This window comes from Melospiza melodia, chromosome 4, assembly GCF_035770615.1.
Source record: "Melospiza melodia melodia isolate bMelMel2 chromosome 4, bMelMel2.pri, whole genome shotgun sequence".
Classification (NCBI taxonomy): Eukaryota; Metazoa; Chordata; class Aves; order Passeriformes; family Passerellidae; genus Melospiza; species Melospiza melodia.
The window spans coordinates 57,685,930-57,707,629 of record NC_086197.1 but is presented as its reverse complement, the minus strand read 5'-3'; the positions used below and the strand labels follow the sequence as shown (position 1 = coordinate 57,707,629).

Here is a 21,700-nt window from a genome sequence, read left to right as displayed (position 1 = left end):
ATTTCTATTAGAATTTGCTTCTGGACAGCTAAAATGTTTCATCTTAGTTGGACTCCTTGTATTTGTTGTATTTTGTTATATTATTTTGATTTGTTTTGCTTTCTGGTTTGGATGTTTATGGTTTTAATTATTTCTTACTATTTGTATATTAAAGTAAAATTTGTTGATGATTGGCGATACAGATGGTGTTTCAGTAATTGAAAGGATAATGGTTTTTTGGCTTGCTCAGAGGTAACTGATATTCTACTGATATTCTATTGTAATTTGTATTCTACTCAATTTGTTAGATTACATTTTGCAATGCATCAAGTTCTTTAAAAAAAAAAAAAAAGGGCAGTATGTTCCAGTCCAGATAAGTTCAGAATAATTTTCTGAACAAAACTTTTGACATTTTGACAATTCTTGACTTCGGGGTTTTCTTCTCGTGAAAACAAATGGCAATCTTCTGATAGAAAAGCACTTTACTGAAAATGTTTTATCAGCCTCAGTTTTTGATTTCTATTGTGTTTATCAGATTTCAAGGCCAGGGGTTTTTCCTCACTGTGATTTTCATACTGGGCCAAGCAAAGAACTTTTTTGAATGCTTTTTTTTTTTTAATTACTCTTCAGCATGAATGTGATTTTAACACTAGTCAAGTCCAATAGGAACAATAAAGTAAATCAAAATAGATACTAAATAAACAGAAAGAGAGCAGGAAAAACTGTAACAATGAAAATGCAGGCAATCTCCAGAACAGTTTAGGCAGCTGGGATGGTGACAAATTACACTGTTTTCAGGTTGCTGGGTGAATTTAAGTGAGGTACACTTTGCACACAGTTGTTAGGCATTTATTCCAGTAGCCTGATCTGTATAACATATATGCACTCTACAGTGTGTTTGCTTTTTATACAGAGGAACTAAAGAATGAATTGTCAGACAGAAATAAAAGTACAAGCCTTAAAAATTAATCAAATTAGGCACCTTGGGGGTGGAAAAAAGTTTCATTTATTCACCTGGGTTCACACAACTTGCATAGGCATCACCCTGTGTTCAGCACCATGGCCCTGCAACACGGCTGCAACAATCACCATTAGCTCAACAGCAACCCTAAAGAGCTTTATGTTCACTGAGCTAAACTTTTCACACTAAAGGAAGACAAGTGGTTTTTCAGAGTGCCATGTAGACCATTAAAGTAGGACTATTGTGACTCTCTCCAAGACATTTTCATGACTTCAGGTTGTAATCTTGCCTCTCCTTGAGCACTTTGGGAGTTTTTCTGTTATGCTAAATAATCACTGTTGAATGTTAACTTGCTGTAATTCAATAAATCACATTCAGGTCTATGAAAGCAACCCTTTGATGGCAGGCTTAAAGTGGGCATGATCTTTTTATTCATTAGGATTTCAACAGACTTAAATGAACACTGGCTCTGGATGCTGTTTTACCATAGGTAATGTAGCCACTTTTGTAAGGAAGAATAGCATAAGAACCTCAAGCAAATGGTTAGAAGAAACAATCCTGAGTTACTGAAAAATTGCCCAAAGAGCTGGCAAATATGACAGGGAGGCAGAATCCATCTACAAGTATCTTTGGGCAAGTGAAACTACAGGAGAAAGAATAAAATGAGAAACTTCATTGTGTCGCTGTGTAAATCCTTGGTGAAAGCACAGCCTGAACATCAAGGGCATTTCTGATTTTGCTTCTTGAACCTTTTTTAGGGCGCATTTCTGGTCTTCATCCTTTGAAAAAGGCAAGGAATAGAAGAGTGACCAGGGATGATTGGAGACATAAAACAGTTTATTAGAAAGGAGCAACAGTCTAAACTGGGTCTCCTAAGCTCAGGAAGATGACAATAGAGCAGGGGATATGATAGAGTTCTGTATTATCATGGAGAGGGAAAGGGAAGAGGTCATTCATGATCTCCTTCAATACAGTACTTCCATGGATAACATGTTTCAGACCAAAAAAAAAAAAAAAAAAAAAAAAAAAGAGTTATTCCTCCACCAACTCTATCTCTAAGCTCTGTGGTTTGTTTCCAGGGAAAATATATGTGCTAAAAATGGATGTAAATTCTGAAGCCAACTGGAAAAAAATTTGATAAAAAATAAGAGAAAAAGTAACATTTAGGCCACATCACCTGAAACTGCTACAGATTTTGAAAATCCTGTAAGGTCTCCAATATAGGAGGAAGTAGGCTGGGAGAAGCAATCATACAAAATCTCAGAAAACTGAACACATAGTTTGTCAAGATGCAAAGTATTAGTCCTTCTCTCCAGCCAGTGAAGTTCCTGGAAAATTCTGAAAGCAGTAGCTTTTCTGTTTGCTTATCTGAGGGCTTGCAGTTGTGAGGTTTTTTACATCTGATGTAGTCACAAGTATTTCAACATCTCCAAATCAATACTTGAAACATAACCTGATCTTAGATATGATTTCATAATCACATGTTATCAGTGGCAACATACTTGATGCTGCATTAAAGAGATGATATTTAAACTTTTAAGAACTGTTTTAATCTAATATGGGAATCCTAATGATGTTGCCACATTTTTCATCAAGTTAAGGATGATTTCTGGAGGTATTTTTTACCTAAGTAATACATAGGGTGAGAAAAAAAAAGGGAACTGCCTTTAGACTATGCTTTCAGGCATGTGTACAGAGGACAGCAGGAGAATTCTTCTTGTATGTTCCTACATTTCCACCTAGAATTCAGAGCAAGCAAAAAGTCCATCATGTACAGCTGTTTCTCTGCTGAATCTCAGATTGAACTGGGTTTGCATGAGAAACCTTTTACATCGCTTCCCTTTCTGAGATCCCCTTTATCAAAGCTATCTTTAAAATGTGAAAAAGCTGAAGCTGTCTGCAGAGCATCATTGACTTTAATGGGAAATGTGGCAATTTGCACGAGGAAAGGAAAGAGTACTTAGTTTATTGAGGTGGACAAATTAGCTCACTTTCTCCTTCCCTGTGTGTAAAAGTTGAAAGCAACTAAATATCTCATTTTCCCATTTATATACTCCTTAAAGCCTCATCTTCTGCCCTCTGCTCATGCTTACTAAGTGCTTCCTTATAATCTTGCTTATCTCTGCCTTGATGACTGCAGACTTTTAGAGCTGCTTTACTTTTTGTGACCATGTGTGATGGAGTAGCTGAGATTTTCTTCCTCACTTTTTGTGCTCTCCTGTACTTGGTCTGCTGTGAAAAGAACCTTGAAAAAAGAGCCTGCCTCAATCTACTCCTAAGGCCCTCCACATAAGGCCGAAACAAAAAAAAAAGACACACACAGAAAAGATAAATAGATGGAGTAATTGGTCTCCAACAGGAGCACTGACACTAATGATACAAAACTAAAAGGACTTCCTGCACCTGCCAGAACTACTTTGTTATCCTAGGAAAGATCTACAAAGCAGGTCAGGACACTTGAGGCTAATCAAGCACTGTTAGCTAATGGATTGTTTGTACAACTTTGTAACTCGGCACTGTCTTATTATTGCCTATTCATGTTCACATAATCTTTGTATGTTCACATAATCTTTGTCTAGAGACAAACACTTCAGAAAGGAACCTATAAATAAAGGCCTGTGACCCAAAGTGGTACAAGATGGAAGAAAACTGGGGCTAACACAAACCTGACAGTCACTGTGGGAATGCCTTCCCAGGTGGAGAGATGTCTCAGTGCCGGCTCGGTATAATTTGGACACACGACCTTTCTGACCCAAATTTAGGTGCAAGAGTCTTCTCCATCAGTACCAGAGCCGTGCCACTGTGCTCAGTCCCATAGCAGAGGTGCAAGGTGCACAGTCAAAGAAAATGTCCATCAGATGCATGGGCAAAGTGATTTCTGAGTAGTACAGGATGTTGCTGTTCATGTTTGTAGCATCTGATGAGCCAACAAAACAAATAGTCACACAAAACTTTGCATTCAGGCACACTGTAGTGTTTGGAATGTTAATAATTTCTCCCCCCTTTTTCTTTTTTATGTTTGATTTTATTGCTTCATGACTTGGAAGTACTTCATTACTCCCTTTTAATGTTCTCATATGCAGGTTTTATCTGGAGCATTATAAACCCCTAAGTGTCATAAGCATATTACTACTTTATAAGAGACAAAATATGCTCAATGTGGAAGGATTGATGGTTTAAAAAATTCTATAATAAAAAGACTTATCTTGGAGCAATAAAATTTATCCAGAAGCAGGATAGAAGCTGCTCTTCTCTGCTGGCAAACTGCCCAGCTGTGATGTAATGGCAGGAAGGTAGTGAAGGTGTTTTCCTTATATGAACCTGCAAGCTCAGAGTCATGGGAGAATGAAAGGTCAGTAAGAAGAGCAGCTCCTCATGGAGTCAAAAAGCTTGTATGAGGAAAAAAAAGGATAAAAATACAGGAAAGGAAGAGAAAGGCACGTGGATGTTTGAAAATACAGAGAAAGATTTTTGATGCATGCAGGAAAGGAAAAGAGCTGAATGCTATGTATAATATGTAGAGGCTTAAATCTCATCCAGCTTCAAAACACTGGACTACTTCCCACTCCTACTGCAGCCAGCCAGGTGCAGGTGGCTGAGTCCTGTCCAGGAGCCCTCCAAAATGAAAAGTCAGCTGTGGATGCTGGACAGTATTGAAGCCTTTCACTTGCATTTGCACTGAAACCCTGGCTCAAAGTGGTGTTTGTGAGCCAGAGGGCAAGGCATGAAAAACCCCTGATCTTTTTAACTTCTGTCAGAGCATACCAGTGTGATTGCACCCAGCTACTGAGCATGAATGCCAAGCTCACTTAAAAATCACCACGCTGCAGGGACAGGTACAACCAAAGGCTATACTGCCAGGCATGCAATGGTAAGGGGATTTGGTGTCAGCAGCTATATGGCCAAGCCTAAAGGCAGGAGAAAAACTCCACCAAATACAATTAGTTGAAGACCCAGACTGCAGTGTGCTGCTGGAGAACTTTCTGGATGTCTTGTGTGAGTATTGTCACGCTGCAACAAAGTAATTGATGTCAACTTTAACATCTACTCTTCAGAGACCTCTCTGATCCACAAACCCTGGGATTCAGCAGCAGCGTGTGTTTTTGCAGGAAGAGTAGGGAGAGTTTTCTCTAGAGTCTGCTTAGTGCCAATAGTTCACCAGGCTTTCCTCAGCCATCAGCTACATGCATTGTTCCCAATCTCTTTTCTACTTCTGATTCCCCCTCCCTGTCTGTGCTTTTCTGCATGTTATCTGGGGATGTATTTTTGACTGCCAATATCTCTTTTAAAAGAACTTTCACCCACATGAAAACAAGGTAATGCTGCAGCTTGTGGCAGTATTACTGTCTTACATTTCTTTAGACTTGTAGTTTAACAAAAGAAATACACATAGGAAAGAAAGACCTGATCTTTCTCTGGAAAAACCTGAAATTATAATTGAATAAGGACACTTGCATCTTTGTCCTGTAGCTAATTCTTGGAAAATAATGGAAATTAATTCTCCTAATAAAAGGATATATTCCATGGAAAAATAACTGCAATATCAATGGATTGGAGTGAAAAACTTCCAAATATACTGTATACATTTGTGACACTCTTTGTGTGGTTGGTTTAAGGCACTTTTAAATATGTCTAAAGAAAAATGTAAATGTAAAGTTTTTTGTGATACTGGAATAGTCTTCCTCATGTAGTTTGGAGGTATGATTTATCATCTCTCTTTAGTGGAAGAAGCAAAAGGTTGCATATAACCAGCAGCAAGTTGTTGATGGAACCTAATTTTGGATGTGATCAATCTGCAAATTTTGCAGTTCTTAGGAACAGCAATCTGGCAGCAGTATCCTTTATTTTGATGTCTGAAAAAGAATGTGCTGCAGAAATAGTTTAGGAAGCTCAGTCACAGCTGCACAAGAGTTTATAGACATTTTCAGAATGTGAAGAAGCAACTTAACTTGAGCCACCGAGTAATGTAGCAGTCAGTTTATGTTTGGAACCAGTTCCTAAAATAGATCTCTATTTTCATGATCAAATGAAAGCACAGCCTTACTGAGATCCAGCAGAAAGCATGTGTTGATGACAGGCTCAAGTTTAGTGCTGAACGTTGGCTGACTCCACCGTAAGCTTCAGAGGGATCATTGTTTTAAATGATGCAACAACCTGTGGTGATGCGTAAAGAAAATGGTTGTAGTTAATTTTGTAATACCTTAGGGATAATTGCTCAATATTTTGAACCTCACAATGTTCCAGTGACTGCAAAATTAGTAAAGAGCTCATTTTACAGCTGGGGCTTAGCTTCTCACCCTTTGAAGCCTGTTACAGCTGGCATGGTCAAAGAAACGTTGTCCAGGCAAGCTCATTGTCATTCTGTGCACATGGATTGGTATGCTGCCTTTCATGAGAATAATGTGACTGGGATTTGCTCTGTATCCTAGGGATGTGATTTCAAGTTTTTAGGAGCTGGCAGTTACATTAGCCCTAAAACCAGGATGTAGGTGAGCAGCTGCTGCAGGAAACTCCTCATGCCTTCACATTTCACATTGCAGGAGATCAGCTCTGGAGTCAGGCCGCAAAAACAAGTATCGAGCACTCAGCTTCGATTCTGAATGCACAAAGCCATCACAAAAGAAAGCAGTTTGCACAGCCTTTGCTCCTGTGTGCAACCCCACTGTTTTCAGCAATTGCCTACGGAAGTGGTGGCTCTCTTCCCCTTGGCAGTATATTATGGATCAAAATGGATTAATATTTCAGAGATTCTAAACCTCTTCCATGACCTGGAGGTTCACATACATTGACTTCCAGGGGACCTAGAAGAGCAGAGTCATTAATGCATTCTTGGACATTTCAATTCACAAAACTGAGCAATCTAATCAATGATATCCAATGATTTTGAGTGACTGCGCTTTACAATGTGCTTACAATATCCACAGTTTAAGGCTTTAGGGTCTGCTTTTCCATCTGCTTTTCAGTTTGCTTATTTATATCTGGTTAGGGTGTTTCATTTGGTTTCTTTAAAAACAAAGATAGTTTGCTGACAGAAGCAATAAGTGTCACAATAAATAAAGCATAAAACAGTAGTGTAGAACTATCATTCAGCCTTCTTCTCAAAAGAGATTTTCTGAGTGTTTTCAACCAGAGTATACTGAAAGAAATTCAGGTGGGGTTGGAGCAATTGCATTGCTGTGAACAGGAGGAAGTCAGAATCAGCAATTTCTGTAATATAACATTTCTTTCTTCTAAGACTGTCCATTAGCCACAAAGGAAATTTCCATTTTGCTTTTTTCTTTGGAAAAATGAAGCCTTGTCTTTACTCACAATTTCAGTATAAAAAATGATTATGTGACAAATTTGAGATTTTTGGTGTGAAAGACAATTTCCAGTACTGACAATAAGGTTTCACAGGACAGGAGAAAGTGGAATTTTTTCCAAGCTTTAGGTCTTACTACTGTCATGTGTAGCCTTATTGCTTTCCTCAAAACAGACTTTTATTTTTTCCTTAAAAGCCAGTTAATGCCTCTAGCATCTTTTCCATATGATGAGACTTCCTAGTATTGGGTAAAGGTTCAGAAGATAAGAAATAATTCCTGACAAATTCTAATCCATCAATCAGAAAACTGGCATTTATTAAACTTTGTGGTAGCTGCCTCATTAATATTGCCCTTTGTGATCTGTGTGGATATTTTAAAGGAATGGAAGATATTTCCTCCTGCAGATCAGTAAATTGGTAAACCATTACTATGTATTCATTTAAATATCTATTACTATGGCTGAATCTGATCCCTACAATACAACAGAAAAGGTGTTCACATTTTTAATTTTCCAAGAAAATTAATCTTTTAGAGTTCTTCTTTTGTTTTTTTTTGGGTTTTTTTAAAATTTTTTTTTCTTTTCTTTAAGGATGTTCTTGCAGCTCCATTTTAAACCCTGACAATTTATATTTTAGTTATTCCATATTGATCTCTTGTATCTAACAGTACTAATTCTTATTCCTGTCAGGTATAAATTTGTCTATTCATGGGGCTGAAAAGCGTGTGCAAGTCTGTCAGAGGAGAACTGCAGCAAGCTACCCAGTGTCACAGCATCCCCCTGTGGATGGGCATCCCTCGATCCCACAAGCCAGAGGGTCAATAAAAATGGAAGCCTCCTCTTCTGGATCTACGATTTCATCGGTCACTGGTGGAAAAGCAAAAACCCATCAGCCAGGTAACAGATTGGCCTTGATACCTTTTCCAGTCCCATTTCCCATGTGATGTGCCATGACATGGCAAAGCTGGTGTTAATGGCACAAGGTCACCCTTCTGTGGAGAGCAACCTATTGATTGTCAGAATTACTGACTGATGTTTTGTTCACATTTGATGTTTTTGTCAATTATAGATTATAGGGAATAACAGCAGTTGGGACAGCTGAAAGTGGGAAACAAAAATGTAAGTTTAATCATAAAAACCCCTACAATGTGCAGTGGTATCCAAAATATTAATGCAGAGAGATTTGGGATATTGCTTTTTAATACTGCTTCCCTTATATATATTTAATTTTCATAAGCCTTGATCTAATTGCTCTAGAGGCTACAGATATCCCCCATGAAATTCAATAATTGACACTAAAATTGGTTTTGACCAAATGCACAGTCCAGGGTGCAGATCAAACTTGCTGTAACACTAACAAAGCCCGTGGATCTGCATGACATCTTACAACATAGATTAACTGGTTAACAAAATGAAACTTTTCAAAAGAAAGTCAAAATCTCCAGGGAACCATCAAATTCTAATTCGCATCATGAGTTCATTCCTTGTTATGATAATTGAAAGTGCTATTTTAGAAATACTTTTTCTCATAGCAGGGAAGTACATTTGTACTGGCCATGCTCAGTGACTCTTCACAGTGAAAATTAGACACCAAATTTCTTTCCTGAGCAGAGCAAATTAAAGCTGCCCATGAAGTCTGTTTTGTAGCATATTTATTGAAGGGTCTCAATAATCTTCCAGTGTTGCTGCCCAGAAAAGAGCATAATATATCATGTATGCAGCTACTTGGGAGCTGGGAGGCAGAGTCTATTTGTGTGAGACAGACAGTTCTGCCTGAAAACCCTTAAGTTGCAGATCTAGTAAATGGCTTGATTTTTATAGAAGTTTAAATTTTAGATTATCCCTTGTAAGTTGATATAGAGGTCTATTGCCATGAGTTTCATGCACTCATAGTATTTAGTCACCATAATCTTTGTCAACACAGATTAAAGAATTTACAGTGACTCATAACCATATGCTTTGTTTATTTTAGTTCTTCTGTTCACTTGTTTGTCCTGTTTTTTCAGCTTCTGTCTTCTTCGTACAAGTAGAGAAATTGCTACTACTGAAATGTTGCTGTTGCTAAAGATATATAATGATGTATACAGCATGTTAAGAGATTGACAAAAAAGTCCTGCACCACAGTTTTTGAAAAGTATCTTGAACATGCACAATAGCACTCATTTTGAAATGCTGCATATTCTACAGCTATCTGTTGATAAGCAGGGCCTGTGCTTGAATATTAAATGGTGTTCATGCGCCACATGCTTGTGCACAGGACTCCGATTGAGAAAAAGATCCCTTTTTAGGTAGACCTCAGAGGTTTCCTAAATGGAGCTCATTAGTGACCATTTGGATAAAGATTATCTTTCAGTATATGAGTTAAGTTTTATCTGTCTCCTCTTTGGACAGTAGGAGCATCTGAGAACCTACTGAGGACCCTTTTTGTATGACAGGAGTCCTCTCTTGACTTACAGTCCCAATTTTTCATCTGAAATGAAGAATCATTTCTATGATTTGTGTCTGCCTTTTCAATTCTATTTGAGACCACTGTATTTGTGTTTGTATCCAACCATTTGAGCTTTGTGCAAGTAGATCTAAGAAAGATTATGGTTGGCAGCAGCAGCAATAAATAGCACTCCTAAGAGGAAATTCTGATTTAAAAGAATCATATGTTCTTCATTCAAAGTCAGTCACAAATTAACAGCTGTAGATTCATTACCAAATTAAGACATCAGTTGTCCAGTGGCAGTACCTTATCTCAGATATCATAAGCAGCCTGATATTTTAGAAAGACAATGTTCTTATATATATTAACTACTCAGATACCAGATCTTACAGCAGTCTTTTCTAAGCTGTCATCCTGCAACTGCATACAGTAAGTTTGTAGGGTTTTGTTCCATCTAATTTTAAATAGTTCATATAATTTGGGCTTTTCCTTCCGTTGGACTGCTGTTATAATCAAGTAGCTCTCACTGTTGGAGCAGTATATGCTATACTCTGAAATTTTCTTTGTCCAGTTAGCAAGTACTCCAAACATGAAGGCAGTTTAACATGATAGAAGGTATTTCTGGGACTTAAAATGGCATTTTAATTCTTATCAGCGAAAGAGACTAGGACCATGGAAAGAAAAGATCCTTGATAAAGTACAGGTTGAGAGTATTTTTCTTCTTTGATAGCACACTACTTCTGTTTTCTTCACAGTATATTTTTTCCCTTTGCATAGTTTCTTCTTTCAAGAATGACAACTTTTATTACCTATCATGAATTCTACTTATTTGACAGTAGTTGCCTTTGAATGAAGTTCACAGGTAGCTGTATGCTAACGACACGGAATAACAGACATTGTTCATTGTTCCACCATTCCTTTCCAGTTACTTCCCTGCCAGTTTTATTTGTAACTAGTAAGGAGTCTGAGGCTCATGACTTCTATTATTAATCTGAGTGTTAGAGTGGCTAGGGAGCGGTGAGTAGTCTGTACTGTACCTTATTTAAAAATAAATAAACTTTAAAACTTTTTTGTTCGAGCTTGCAAAGAGGTACTGCTCAGCCATGAGCAGAACTGCAACATCTGTGCTTGGATTTTAAGCAGATATAAAGGTATCAAGGAACTGAAACAAAACCCAGAGGAAAATGGAGAAACAAGTGGAAGAAAAAGGCTATTAATGGGGAAGACTCCTGACCCCTTTGCAGGTGCGCCCATACAAGGGAACTTTCTCTTAAAAGAAGGAAAGCAAAGATGAGTATCAGCAATCAGATGATAAATTTAGATGTAATGGCATTAAGGCAAATATGCATTTCTTTCCAAAGTCAGGAACAGCATGGTTTTAGTTTTGAGAAACATCTAGTTACCATCTTCCATCCAAATGAGCAGCTGTGGTGTGTTGTGGCTAGTGGGGTACAAGGCTGCTGAAGCTGAGAGTCCAAAGCCGTTGTTGGCTGCAGTGAACTGGCACCAGGCTCCTGAAGACAGTGCAGAGTAGTCGGGTCTGTGCTGCACAAGGAAGGCTCTCTGTAAGAGCAACAGAATGAAGCATGAAACAAGCCTAGAGGGGGTTAAGCTGTCATCCCAGGCCATTCCCTCTATGTCAGGGTTAGGCCATTCTGGGGACAGAAAAACACCTCACCTCCCTTCTGACGGCGCTGAGCCTTTGCTGTGCAACAAGGAGTGCTTTGGTTTCTGGGCTTCTGCCTGCTCCTTCCATTGTTAATCTATTCAAAGTCAGAACAATGTTACCTTGGCTCATTCTCTTGGTGACAAATTCCTTTATTTTCAGATTCTGCAGAACTTGTCAAACCTCATATTTCTAGGAGTCCCTAAATTTGCTGGCTGTGGAAAAAAAGTCTTATATTTAATATGTCTAAGCAGCAGTAAAGTAAATGCTTTCATTGTGACAAACTCTAGAATCTTCTTAGTTATTCTCTACTTGCAACATTTCCTAACACTTGTTACCCATTTTGTGATAACAGGAATTCAGAGGTTCTCTGGCAAGGTTTTCTCTCTCTGTGCTTCTGGTAAAACCTTAATCCATTTTGAGGTTTAGATATATTAGTGTATATACAGTAATGTAGATTGTAACTTTTATCACTGTTACAAATCAGTACTGCAGGCAATCTACTGGAGCAGAAGAAAGGGTTGTCTTTGAAATAATTTATTTCCAAAATTTAGTTAACATGTAAAGATTCTTCACTCCAGGAAACACATAAAAATATCCTAGAAAATGCTGCTTTCAAGAATTTACTGTTCAAAAATGTCTCTTGCAAAGCCAAAGAGCTATACATTTTGGAAAGGACATTCCTTGCTACCTGAAACTATAAAGACATATCCATGATACTTGAAAGAACTGTATATGCTGAAAGGACTGGTTCCTGGCATTGTGGTGAAAGTCTGCTGGGCTCATTGGAATTCAGTGAGGAACTTTTCTTGCACTCTCTTGTTTTTTGTGATAAGAAATATTTGATAAATTACAAGCTTAAAAGAAGGCATGTTTGCTTTGGACAGGTTTCCCTTTATGTTTGGGTCCTCTTTTTTTACTGCTTATCAGTCTGCAGCATTTTTATTGATGACTCTACTTACTCAGCTTGTAAATAAGAAAGAAGAACTAGGGGCCTTGGCCAACAGAAAACTGACTTGGGAGGCAAGTAAAAAGGCCTTGGTTCTTGAAACTAGCAACGAAGGAAAAAAGGAAATGTGTTTAATAAGCTTAGTCACAAATTAATTAGCATTGAATTATCAAAATATCTTGGACTGAAGCCTTCAACAATGATAATTTACTGTGCAAAATATATCCTTTTCTCATCACAAAATATGCATATGCTTGTTAGCATTCACATTTGATTGTAAATGGTCTTTATAAGGTCTGTGTTAGTTAGATGTGACTTGCTGGTTAAATTACACTTTCTTTTCTTTGCTGACTAGCAGGACATGTGGCGTGCATCTCTCCTAGATTAGAAGAATAAAACCCTGCAAATAATTCTGCCAGGAAGCTCTGTCATGCAAGTACTTCTTGGCAGCAAATGCATGCATGGCATGGGGATGGCTGATGTAAATTCATCTGGAAATTTGAATTCACACCGACAGTAATGCTGTTATCTTACTTGTCTAACATTATTAAGGGAACAATCCCTTTCAATATGCCTTCTGCTGGGTGTACACAGAACTTTCTGTCATGTGGAATGAAGCATAGAAAATGCAAGCAGATTTCAAAAAAGTTTAGTATTCCCCTCATTAAGCTAATTTTCATAATAAAACCCCCACATGTTTACAAGAATCATTCCTATGCAGAAGGACTTTAATTTGGACATTAATATCAAAGAGACCAGCCTGCATATTTAACCTTTCCCTTTCTCTACAGCTTATGTACAAAGCAATGTAAGTTCAATGCACAGAGCAAAATTTCTCCCATGTTGGTAGTTCCAGTGTGCTCTGTGAGCACCTCCCTGCTGAGGACAGACTGTTCATTCTCCTGCCTCTGGGTGCTCTGCAGCCTCTGCAAAGCTCCCAACGAGAGGAACAGTTTGCCTCATTACCATGAGAACCTTTTGTCACCAGGCTGAGTTCGGGACACCACATGGTGATTGTGCAGTACTTTGAATTTAGGAGCTGAACTAGGTAGGAGATGATGCAGAGTTTGAAATCTTCTGTCAATTTGCTTGGTCATTCAGCCTATTTCATTCAGCCCTTTACCTTTCTATGACAAAGTAGCTTTAAAAATTTATGGTCCTAAAGTATCAAGTCTTCTGGAATGTTCATTCTAGCACTTTGGAGAACACTTTTGCTGCAGCATGCTAACAAAAAAAAATTTTAGCGTATAAAGCACTGTTTTTCAATGCTGTCTTGCTTAATTTAAATGCATTTTATGCAGGCAGAAATTGCATCCCTCTGTATCAATTTGTGCTGCATGTGACACACATAAGCATTGAATCTATCTGGGAGGGACCTGTGCATGCCCTCAATAAGGGGCTTCAAAAATAATATTAATAATTTGAAGTGGTGACTTTGAGGATGTTTTGTGATTCTTTGAGGGTTCTTTTAAACTTAATTCTTTTCAAATACTTTTTTTTCCTTCCTGCTTTGATAACTCTCCTGTTTGCTGTTATAAAACATTATTTCATTCAGCCCTGAAATCAATTATGCATGTTTACTTTAAAATCAGAACAATTCACCCTCAGATTTCAGCTCTCCTGGCTGTTGTTAGTTTACAATATGTAGTCACCTCACAAAGACTGCAAAATGCCACTCTCTGTGGAGATCTGTTCCTGATTGTTCTACCATCAGAGTGTTTCCTTTCAAGGGGAAAAAATAGGAAAAGGATTAGGACTAAACTCACTGATCCTAGAGCAAGGTTATAATGTCCTGAGGCCACTGTAACATAGCTGTTTTAAAATTATTTGACCATTCTATTCTGAAAAAAAAAAGATATAAATTTTTTGCAAAGTTTCTGAGAAAGTAATGACCCATTTAATCTAAAAAGAATAACTTATAATTCAAGGAACAGTGAGAGAGACTTTGAATAATCAGTTATTATGTTCCTGCAATGCTTGACTGAAAAATGGGACTTTTTCTTAGCTCTATAGTTCTTGCTTAAAGGGGTTTAGCGTTATGTAAGACTCTATTTCTAATGTTAAATATGTTACATATATTCCAAAGAAAGATTCTTGCAGGAAGACTGTCAAAAGATGGAACAAACTAGCTTCTACTTTGGCAGAGATGCTTTTAAAGTCAGAAAAGGGATTTAACTAAAATAGGGCTGCATAGTGTTATTAGTTTCTACAAAAGGTTTGTAGAAAGTCCAAAAGATAGCAAGATGCTTTCCTAAGACCAAGTCTGCTGGTTCATTCTGATATCCCAAAATTCTGCCAGACCTTCCTTTATAATTATAAATTAAAAAAAAAAAAAAAAAAAAAGAAAAAAGAAAAAGTAAAAAACAAACAACCCAAACAAACAAAACCAAAAGCAACCCAAAACCAACCAACCAACAAGAAACCCAAGCGAAACCAAAACAAAACAAATCAGCAGGGGGAGCTTATTCCTTGGATGAGTAGACATGCTACAGGTAAGTGCTTCTAGGATTCTAATGGACCCACTAGAAATTCCAACCAATGTACTGTGGTGCCAAAAAAGCTCAAAAGCCCTAAAGAGTTGCATAAAACTCATCACAACTTAGACCAGGCATAAGGGCAGCAGCAAAGCAAAAAGGTGAAGTAATTTCTAATCTGTCCTTTGTTTCTGGGAACTTCCTTTGATTATTACAGACCTCTGACTGTTCCTGTGCCATGAGTGGGTGGATGCCTCAGGAAAGCAAATGTGTCCTCTGTGTGTCTTCACAGAGGCACAATATTTGCTGCTCCCATCCTTGGGAGTGCAGCTCTGTACTATTTTATGTTTTAGAGGTCCCATAGAGCACAAAGCATCTGACTTTTTGAGGTCTTCTTCATTACTGGTAACATTCAGGGTGGTTAAAATAGAGAAAGGGAGATGCCACCAGAGTTTGGTACTTTGTTTAGACCTTGCTTTGGGAATGCACCAAACACAGAAAAGGAAATCAGGACCTATTACACTGATGAAAGATTTTTAAGGATCATCAAAACTGCACATTTTTTCAACTGCCCCTTTTTTTGTTGCCAGAATGCCTGAAAATTATGACCCTTGCTATTCCAATATTCTCCTACTGCTTGTGAGGGAGACTCTGCTTAGTGCCAGTTGCTGAAAATAATCTCTTTGGGGTAGTCACCTTATGTGAACAGCCCAATACTACTCCATGCATTTTAATGTCAAAGTGCTCTATTTCTCCTTTGCAGATTTTGGTAATTATAGTAGGTTGCAAGGCTATGTAAGAAAGGCCAACTGCACTAGTATAAAGGGCATGATTCCTGCTGTTTGTAAGGTTCTCTCAAAGACAAATTAAAATTTTGAGAAAGAATATTTTTACAAAATGTTCTACAAATATTGGTCCCATTCTTCCACTCCAGTTTGTATCTGAATGATTCTATTTATCATAACATCTCTCTAATTTTGTCTCCACACACCCAGACTGGTAGGTCAGAACTAGATCCTCTCTCTGTAATAGACTAGGGTGGGATTCATTGATCTGTGTTTAGTTTCTGCACAGGAAGGTATGTTTAATGGGGTCTGCATGGTAGCTCTTGTCTGAGACAAAAGTAAGGAAGACTTTGCAATGGCAGTGGATTTCTGGGCTTCATGGCCCTGGCCTGGGAAAGGGCTCATGATGCTGTAACTGAAGAGCAGGCCCCCTAGCTCATGAAAACTGGAAACAAGGTAAGTAAAAAGGGGAGGGAAGAATTTGATGATGACTTGTTAACTCAAAAGTGATGTAGAATATAGAAGGAACAGATTTGTGGGAAAAGGGATGTTTGTAGCTGGGAATGTTTATTATCCAAATGAAACCTTCCTCTCCAGAAATCTCTAAATCTTTCCAAACTGGAAGGAACAGACTGGGGATGGACTGGATGTACTTGCACTGTTCTTACTCCCTTTGGCTAAGCACTTGGTGTCAGAAATAGGATCCTGCCCTGCATAGACCCCTGTTCTGCTATCCTATCTTCAGGATAACCATTTTCACAATCCTATGTTATGTTCATTCCTCAGCAGTCTTAGGACAGCTGAAATTCCCCAAATGGTTTAGCTGCTGGTACTTTTTGCCAGAATTAATTACCAGCTTATGTTCAGACTGTGAAGGCAGTGCTGTGGTACAATGTGAGTATAACTGGTTGTTACATTAAAACACATCTGAAAGAGACACCTGGGTTCGTTTTAAAGCTGTCTTGATGTCCCACATTATAATAAAGTAAATATTTGGTGCACTGAAGTTTTCTGTTAGATTGTTCCCTGTGCAGCCAGATTTTCTGTTTGTCTCATCAATAGAGAGAACTGGATGAGGGTTTTGCATTAAACTGTTTGTTCAGCAAAGGTTTTTCTCTCCTCCCCTTTATGAATGGCCTGGTAATGACTTCTGATATTTGTAAAGGGATTTATCACTCACAAGTAGTTTGATTTTTCAAACATGGACAAATGTTTGAAGATCACATGTGATGGTGATCTTTGATATTTGTGTTTTTATATGTGTGCTCATATATAAAAAGAGGAAGAGAGGAGAGGAAAGAGGAAAGAGGAGAAGGTAACAATCATGCTTACTATTATTTTTACAGAAATAAGGGTAGTAGGAAATGGACTGGATTGCTCTTAGATTTCTTTCAAGATCCTTATTTGCAATATACAGCTGTGGAGAAATGTCTTTGCTTAGTTATACTTAGTTATATATACATTAAATGGCTTTGTGCCATTTTCACAGTGTATCTTGTGAACACCCATCTCAGGCATTGTGACACTTGAAGAGGGCAGCTTTGTTCCCCATAGGAGAGACACTCTGCTGCCTTGTCTCTTTGTACAATCACTGAAGATTTTTTTAGGAGGTAATTCCAAAGGCTTGTTGTGCAACTCTGTTCCTCTACTGATTCCTTAGGAATCTGAACCAGGGCCAAATAGAGCGGAGTGATTGGAAATGTTAGTCACAGGGATGTGCTTGTGTTCAGTGTGAACATTTGGGTTCTTTCAATAAGCAGAACACTGAGGCATCTTCTGAGCATGGATGGGACATGAAGCAAGAGGTTGTGAGCTTTTGCAGAGCTGTCCAGTAGTTTGCCCATGTGGGTTCTGCCCATGTGGCAGACATGGATTATCAGCTCTCTGCAGCTGTTGTCCTGTTCAAATTTGCTGCTTAAGAGGTGCCTCCCCCTTGATGACAGGAGCACAGCCTTGGTGGGTTTGACAGCACTCAACAGCTCATTCTGGGCAGTGATGGAATTGGAAATACGAGAATTGAGGGCAATCAGGACCCTGTCCTATACTCTGGTGTTCAGGCTGTTGTGACAGTAGAGGACATTTTCAAGGTATTGCTTTGCACCAAGGGTTATCTGTCCATTTTTCCTATGGTTGTCTCTGGAAAAGGCATTCACAGCATGAAAGAAAAAGAACAAGTGCTGAACATAGAGCTCCCTGCATCTCTAGGTAAATGGCACAAACTGTGTTTGATGTGTTTCAAGCCAGTGTTTCATGGAGGGAAGAGTGGACACCATATGCCATCAAAATACCATAGCCTGTGATAAATCAGTAATATTAAGTGTTCAGAAATCTCCCTTTCACTACTGCTGCTTCTGGAAGATAAGAAAAGAATTTGTTCTAATAATAATTAAACATGTCATGTCTTGCATGTGTCATGCATTACAAAGCAAAGTGAATATATTTTTAAATTGCCTTTCAAGAATAATTCCAGTATATTTATCGCTGTGCCTTGGACATGACCATGCACAGATAACTATGGCATAGGTACCTCAATTTAGCCAGAATGATTTGGGGTTTGAATTTTATTTCCTAATATTCCTTGGACTTTCTCATTGAAAATGAAGAAGACCTATATTTTTGTTCCAATATTTTTCAAAACTAAAAAGATATTTTTGTGCTTTAACACTCCACTTGGATGCTAACAGGCAGACAATGTTATTTTATTCATAAACAATGGGAAATCCATTAAGATAAATGGTGTTTTCTGCATACTAGAAGATGATGTGTTTAGCTATACCAAATAGTGATAGATGACACACTTTTGTTTCAGGGTAATTAATAAACCAATAAAGAATATCAAAAGTTATATGGAAGTTCTTATATATTTATAGACATCTATGGCAATCTACAAGGGCGGAAGTTTTTCAAAGGTTTGCAAATAATTCCACAGTGTACCCAATCTTTTCAATCTTGGAAACACATTGTGTATTAATGCTATTATTATGGAGTACTTTGTCTTAAATCAGAAGTGTCCAAAGGCCTCTCAATGTGTATCATTAACAGTTCCTTAAAACTTTCCCAAAAATGTGGATGTTTGTAGCTAGTCGGGGCAAACCGTGTGACATACATTGGTAAAAGGAAGTACCTTGTATTGTGAAAAACTGACACTTTTAAGATATTCCTGTTTGTCACTCCATGTGCATGTGTAGATATGGCAGGCAGCTGGTCTTACTCTGATGTTACATTGCCTTACATGTAAAAATATGCCAGCAAGTTCTCAGAAACAGAGAATGAACACATGAGTATTCCTGCCTTACCCCCACTGCCCTCTTCAAAAGGAGCCCAGAACTGGAAACAAGCATCGAAATGAAAGGAGAAGGGAACTCACCACACACACCCCACCATCCTTAGTAGAAATCTGAAATTGTGTTGAAGGTGTAAGGTAGAGGAAGCTCAGTGCTGCTGGCAAGGAGCAAGGGTGGAAGGAAAGTTTCTGGGTAACAGTCTTTTTCCAGAAAGGAGTCAAGTGTTGGACTGGTGAACCAAAGTTGCAGTTTGCAAACAAAGACTTTCTCTTCTGTGTAGAGAAGAGGAAGTGCAAGGCAGGACACAAGACATGTTTCTGCATCCTGCTCTGAGAACATACTTAGCAATGATAATTTTGTGTTGTGAAACTCTGCAATACTGTACATAAGATATTTAAAGGCAGAAACAAAAAATTAAATATTTTTGATATATTAAAATCTATCTAATGTAATCACTGAAGTACAATCGATGTATACAGTACTCACCTTATTCTATGGGATAAAAAAATGCCTAGGCAGCATGAATATAGCAATACTGGTTGGTGAGGAACAAAAAAGAACATGATGTAGATTCTGACAGAAAACACTTTCTGACCAATGTAGCAAAAGCAGCTCTCTCTGAAAGACTTGAAAGACTGACACATCAGCCTTCCACTTAATGAAATAATTATCTATCTCTGAGCTACTGCTTTCAAGCCAACTTTATATTGCTAGGAAGACATGTGTATATTAATATATATTTGCATACATTCTATGACTCATAGAACAGCTTGTGGTTTTTTCTGAAGCAATAATTGAACCAAAAATGGTTTTCATCAGTTGCAGTTGTGCTGTCCAGTGCAGTCATGGCGCAGGTCCTGGGAAGGGCTGCTGTGCTGTGCATTTTGTTTCCACTCCTGTCACAGACATGAGAAGTGCCAGAGCTGAGAGCAGTAAAGCTGTGCTGTGCACACACATGCAGACCCCTGACTAACATGTATAGGAAATGCTTAATGCAGTTTCCCCTTGAAACTCTGCTTTTGATGCAGATGATCTGCTGAGAACTTGCAGGAAGAAGCCAATAAAAAATATGCCTGAAGGGATGATTCTTTATCCCTTGCTGACATGGGTTGGCCTAGAGTGAAAAGAGCACCATGCACAGCAGCTTTCAGCTTGCTTTAAAGGGTCTGCTAAGAAGGAACAACTTCTCTGTAGAACTTACATGCAGTACTTAGTGTAGCAAAACAAACCTGCCCACGTGAGAATTATATTTGCTCTTGCTAAGTATCACCCTCTTAGAGGGTGATGGCAAAATCTCTTTCACTACAAGTTGGAATGCCCTTGTTTAACATCAGTACTGTATTAACTATGCTGGTACACAAATTGCTTCTCTGACACATTTGGTCATTTTTATATTTAGAAGTATGTTAAAATTCTGACTGAGAACAAGCCTTCTCATTTAGCTTCTAAAATTAAGTCTTTTAAAAATCTTGTTTATTTTCCTAACCTAATTAATTGGGACCCTACAAGACAAATAAAAGAAAAAGTATGTTAGTTTATGCACAACTTTATGCATCAATAAGTAAATCAGAGGAGTGCCATGAGTTAATTTAAAATATTATTTCAGTTGACCTAGAAAGTCTCAATAAGCTGAGAAAAATTTGAGACTGATCTTTACAAAAGAAAAAACATAAATTTTTTAAATCTAATATTTACTTCACTTTTGTATGTGTCTATTTCTCATACTTCTGTGGAAAGAGAGTCCTTACCATCGTCTCAGACAATATTGCTTAGATTTTACTCAGTGGGATATGTAATTGATAAAACATAAATCAGCAGCTGCTAAAGCAAGAAGGAAATGCTAAAGGCAGGTGAGTGATCCATCAATAGCAACAGTGGCATCAGATACTGTCTTTGCATGTAGTATTGAAGATCTGTGGTAAGGCAAAGAAAATAAATCTCTGGAACATGGGTGAGGTCACTGTGGCTTTTTCCAAAGAGCTGCTGGTTTAAAACCTCTGTCTGACAACAAGCCAGAAATCATTAATTTGGCCAGTCCACAGCCCACCACATAGGTGATGTTTCTCTCAGCTAAAAAAATGCAGTAGTCCCACGTGAATAGTAGATGCTGACAGAGAGGGAGAATAGAAGCCCAAGTGCCCTAATTCAAGTCTTTATTGACATAATTAAGGTCATGGGAGAAGAAAGAATTGTTGAAACCCCTAATATAAAAGCTATGCTGTTGGTAGATATTTTTTTTCCCTTGTGTTGGTGAAGGCAAGTTTGTAATTAGCTGTGTGTTTTATCACAAATGATTAGTAGAAGATTACCCCTACAATTTTGACTGAAATCAGACTGGACGCTGTTAATCTGATACCTGTGCAGTGAGGCCAGATATTAAAGTTACTGGGAATCAGACAAGTATAGAACACTGTCATTTCTGTGTGTTGCTGAAAGCTCCCTATACTGCAAGTGGATCGAATACAGGAGAGGAAATTCTAATGCAGCAAAATTGTCTTGAGTTCATTGTCTGAAATACAATCAGGTTTAGGCTGGTCATTTTCTGATCACTTCCTAGGCATTTTGGGTTTGTTATTTAAAGAGGGGCTTTGAAGTCAGCTATTTAAAGCTATTTAAAGAGGGGCTTTGAAGTCAGTCAGTACATTCTCCAAGAGTTTAATTTTATTAACAGGTCTATGGTTAGATAGTCCCTCAGATATCAGCACTTTGGGTCCTCCATAGGTGACTGCCACTCCCTTTCTCCCTGGCCCAGTTAGTTCAGATCTGCTGGAGTGCTGCAGGGATCCTGCTACCTTCATCTCTTCTGAGGAACAGCAACTTAAATGTAACAAGGATGGAGGACTTGAGGGAAGAAAGAGTATTTTATATTTGTCC

General features: G+C 38.1%; 1 protein-coding gene across 8 annotated transcripts in view; it reads left to right on the top strand.

Moving 5' to 3' along the window:
- ANO4 (anoctamin 4) overlaps positions 1–21,700 on the top strand; it is a 176,518-nt gene that overhangs the window by 47,862 nt on the left and 106,956 nt on the right. For all 8 annotated transcript variants that reach the window (XR_010027577.1, XM_063154795.1, XM_063154799.1 and 5 more), the window contains exon 2: positions 7,931–8,137. Coding sequence is in view for 7 of the 8 variants with exons in the window: in XM_063154795.1 (XP_063010865.1) it covers positions 8,068–8,137 (70 nt within the window). In the remaining variant the exon portion in view is untranslated. The remainder of the gene's footprint in view (positions 1–7,930; positions 8,138–21,700) is intronic.